The sequence below is a fragment of the Pinus tabuliformis genome, chromosome 2_2 (assembly GCF_031772625.1).
Source record: "Pinus tabuliformis cultivar Carrire ecotype Pingquan chromosome 2_2, CPIR1, whole genome shotgun sequence".
Lineage (NCBI taxonomy): Eukaryota > Viridiplantae > Streptophyta > Pinopsida > Pinales > Pinaceae > Pinus > Pinus tabuliformis.
In genome coordinates this window covers 159488096-159492166 of record NC_142300.1, presented here as the reverse complement: position 1 = coordinate 159492166, position 4071 = coordinate 159488096, and the positions used below count along the sequence as shown (strand labels likewise).

Genomic DNA, 4071 nt, shown 5'->3' with positions numbered 1-4071 from the left:
ACACTCAACTAGAGTGCACCTTTATGCATAGTCATATTCAATTAAACAATATATCTCAACAGAATGTCTTTTTAATGTACTTTGCAAAATCACATTTACAATATTAACCTTTATGCACAATTAAACAATATAGCTCAACAGAAAGTCTTTTGATGTGATTTTGCAAGATCACATTTACAATATACCTCAACAGAAAGTCTTTTGATGTACTTTGCAAGATCACATTTACAATATTAACATGTTGTTGCTAGGTAAACCAATCCCATCCCATCCCATCCCATCCCAAGGGAAAAAGTTAGCGGAGGTAATGTTTGTGACATCCGGTGGTTGCAATTCCGGACATCAATTCAAAGGAAACTCACTTTGCCATGGGTTTAATTACATAATCACGATTGACCATTCAGGTGTATACATCTGCTGAGACGGAAATCAAATCGTCCATTTATTCATACTTTTGATCCAAGAGTAATAATTACTCACAATTTAAGAAAACAAAGAAACCTTAGAATTTATGAAAATAAAGAAACGTACTTAAGAGGACAGACCAACGTTGTGAATCTGCTGCAACAATGTGAATGCTTTTGCTTTTTTCCATTCAAGAAAACAAAAAACAAACATTAATATTTTAAGAAAACATACATACATCCTTGTGAAGCCAGCCCAGGGCAAGGCAAATTTAATGTTAATTTGGGTCAATTCACTAAAAATACGTATTTAAATAATATCAAGGATAGAGCGATTAAAGAGTAATTAAAATTGTATTGTTTATTTATTTTTCCGATATCATAGGGACACTGTTATATTAATAAAAATGTAACTTTATGGTAATAAATCCCAAAGATAGAAAAGTATATTACAACATTGCAATAATATGAATGAATGATGGTGTGTTTGAAGCGGAAAACATTGGGATGGGATGGGATGGGATGAAGAATACAAAATTGTGGGATGGCATGGCATGGCATGGTATGAAGAATACAAAATTATGGGATGGGATGGGATGACTAGTGAATGAGAGGAGAGAGGAGATGGTTCCATACATCTGGAAGGCCAGGAAGACACCAGTGGCTGCAATCTGCCTTGGTGTAATCATTTTTGTTAGCCGCTATCCTTTTAGTGTTATCATCTCTGTTGTTATAAACGGATACATGGGCATCCTTTCTGTGCAATGATATCCATGTTATATTCACAAATTTCACTCTCACTTTCTGCACCTCTTCTATCACCTTCTGCGCTGCCCACACCCTCTTCATGTCGCCATATCTTCTGCCCTCCTCTTCCTCCAGCTTTGCTATGGGCTCTGATTCGTTGAAGCACCCTCCTCCTTCCTTCTTCCCCCACATCCTCCCACTGCAATTATTATTTGTAATAATTATTAGTTTTATTCCTGAAAATAATAATAAATGATTAGAATTAAAAAAGAGGGTACCAGAGGTGAGAGATGAATATAATTACTTGAAGTGCACAGGGGAATAGGTTCTGAAAAAGACTTGAGTGTGGAGCGGATCGATGTTGGCATCCACCCATGTAGCCCACGTCCTCAATGCCTTCTCAAATGCTACCGGCTCGTCCATGTGGGGATGGACCAACCCACCCTCCTCAAAATAATTAATCCTGTGTTTATATATACATATGTATATATTCAACCTCAGATCTCATATTCTAACCTCATGTATATTCAACCTCAGATCTCATATTCTAACCTCATGTATATTCAACCTCAGATCTCATATTCTAACCTCATGTATATTCAACCTCAGATCTCATATTCTAACCTCATGTATATTCAACCTCAGATCTCATATTCTAACCTCATATTTACAAACAGGAAATGCTTGAAACCAATTATTATAACCATCCTACTCAACTCTTTTGTAAATGGTCTTAATTAAATTTACAGGGAAAACAAAAAAGAAAGGTCCCTAAAGCTTTTGAGTGGGCAAAATGTGAACAAATTAAATGTTGTTTGTGAAAGAGAGGTGAAATAGATAGTGTAAGGGAAAAGAAGAAAAGTAAGGAGCAGCGTACCCTTTGTTAGGCTCTGGATGAGTCCACCAGTGTCCGGTATTGAAAACTAGAATATGAGCTTGCTTCCAGTCTTGTGCCAGCTCATCTATGGTATCGATCTGTAATGTCTCACTTTCTTTGGTAGTGGTATTACTAGTTGCATTAATAGACGCCGGAATCTTATGTTGCCGAACTAGAAATGGAGCCCAAGAGAGCTCCACAGAACAGTTGTAGGCCTGCAAACACAACATATGCATGCATGCATCAAATGAAAAGCGGGAGATCATCATGCCTTAATATGTGCAGAGGAAATCACGGAAGTGGACTTACGTGTATAACATAAGCGACGGATCTGCCACCATTGGTGCCACGGAAAGATCCACCGCCCTCTGGCACCGCACGCCTGAGCATGCACAGCATCGATTCCCACTGGTTCCTGCTAATTGAGTCACCCACATACACAAGCCTCTTGCCCCTCAGCTTTTCCAGGAATTCCGACGCATTGAACCTGAGGCATATTGCATGCACATCATCACGGTCATATCGCTTATGAATTGTGAAGTTATCAAGAACAAGATCAAGATTCAAGACGAATGCCTACCTGGCAAGGTCGCAGTCCCGGGGCTGCCATCGCCATCTGGGGTATTTGGCATCTTTCCTGCCATTTCTTTGGCAATTGAAGTCAGCGCTGGAGAAGGGGCACTCCCCAGGCAAATATAGCACGTATGACTCGTCATAAACCCAGCTTCCTGTAAACAAATCGCACTCTGTTTGTGGATCAGGCGCTGTTACATTCGCCCTCCCTGCACCAATTCCCAATTCCTCTTCATCTCCCGTTCTATTCGTTGTTTCGTGAGGCCTCACACTGCTGTCTCCCTTACTCACGCCTTCATCATCATGGATTACCGAAGGTTGATCGGTTCCTGTAATTAACCCATCTGAAGCACTAATCGCAGTACCGTTCGTTCCCTGCTGCACTACAGAGTGCTGCTCCTTCTGTGTTGAATTGGACTTGTCAATATTCAATGTGCCCCCTGCAGATTCGAACTCATCCTTGGGGATGGAGAAATCGTTGGAGGAGCCGGCCGTTTCCGCGCGCTTCTTTAAGAGCAGCAAGTCGAGCAACGATCGCTCGTTATCGTAACCCCACAATACGAATGCAGAGCACACAAAAACCAAAATGATGCATCCCACCTTCACAATATTGCTGCCCTTCAAGCCAATGCCAATTCCTTTCTTCCCCATGATCGATCTGATCTGCCCTGCCCTCTCTCTCTCTCTCTCTCTGCGCTAAATGTGTGAAGAATTAAGGATTTTTACTTTGGTAATGAGACTTCCATGAGCCTCTTTTCTTTCACACGCTTCTCGACCAGTCAGTTGTTACGCATGATGATAATGATGATAGAAGAATGAATGGCATATAATCCCTCCCTGGTTTTGGCAGGCAATGCGGTGCCCACACCAGCAAAGCAATGCAATGCAATGCAGTGCCTTTGGAAGAACGCAAAGGAAAATCGCTTAATGATAGATAACACGCCGAGCTCGTTCGCGTTAGTAGTAGTAGTACATCATCCACCCTTGTGTCTCTTCCCCTGTGTCGCAGTCGATGTGTGAATGCATATTATGACATGTTGGCACATTGCGTTGCGTTCTCAAAGTTCAACGTTTCCTGCTACTTTTAATAATAATATTCATGCCCCAAATTAATCTAATGTATAATTTACTAGAAGGGTAGTTTCAAATGGTCTACTATTCTACCAGGAGGAGGACAAGATTTGATTTGTGGGGATTCCTTTATTTATGAATTATATGATGGTTGACGCTTAATATTCATGCCCTAATTAATAATGTAATATAATAAAAATATCATTTACTAGAAGGGTCCTTCTAGTATTCTAGGAGGAGGAGAAGATTTTTGGGGATTTCTTTATCTATGAATTAGATGGTTGACGCTGATTTCATGGCATTTAGTTGTGCTTGTCATATGGATTTCAAAGTATCATAATACTTTATAACTGCATTTTATCTTTGCTTGCTTCTCACATTATCAGAAATGGGTGCAGC

At 40.3% G+C, this 4071-nt stretch overlaps 1 protein-coding gene across 1 annotated transcript; it reads right to left on the bottom strand.

The window, feature by feature from the left end:
* Window positions 1–739: 739 nt before the first annotated feature.
* LOC149191912 (protein trichome birefringence-like 43) lies at window positions 740–3600 on the bottom strand. The gene is made up of 5 exons (XM_089406282.1): window positions 2609–3600; window positions 2338–2515; window positions 2029–2243; window positions 1456–1614; window positions 740–1350 (listed from the first exon to the last, which is right to left on the bottom strand). The coding sequence occupies exons 1-5, from the start codon at window positions 3250–3252 to the stop codon at window positions 1005–1007; spliced, it is 1542 nt and encodes a 513-aa protein (XP_089262408.1). The 5' UTR covers window positions 3253–3600; the 3' UTR covers window positions 740–1004.
* Window positions 3601–4071: the final 471 nt, after the last annotated feature.

What these genes read in the sequence shown, in the direction of transcription:
- LOC149191912 (XM_089406282.1), bottom strand. Translation starts at nt 3,252, where the DNA reads ATGGGGAAGAAAGGAATTGGCATTGGCTTGAAGGGCAGCAATATTGTG. An exon ending in CGGGACTGCGACCTTGCCAG is followed by an intron (nt 2,516 to 2,608) that starts GTAGGCATTCGT and finishes AATATGCCTCAG; the next exon opens with GTTCAATGCGTCGGAATTCC. An exon ending in TATTCCCCTGTGCACTTCAA is followed by an intron (nt 1,351 to 1,455) that starts GTAATTATATTC and finishes TAATAATTGCAG; the next exon opens with TGGGAGGATGTGGGGGAAGA.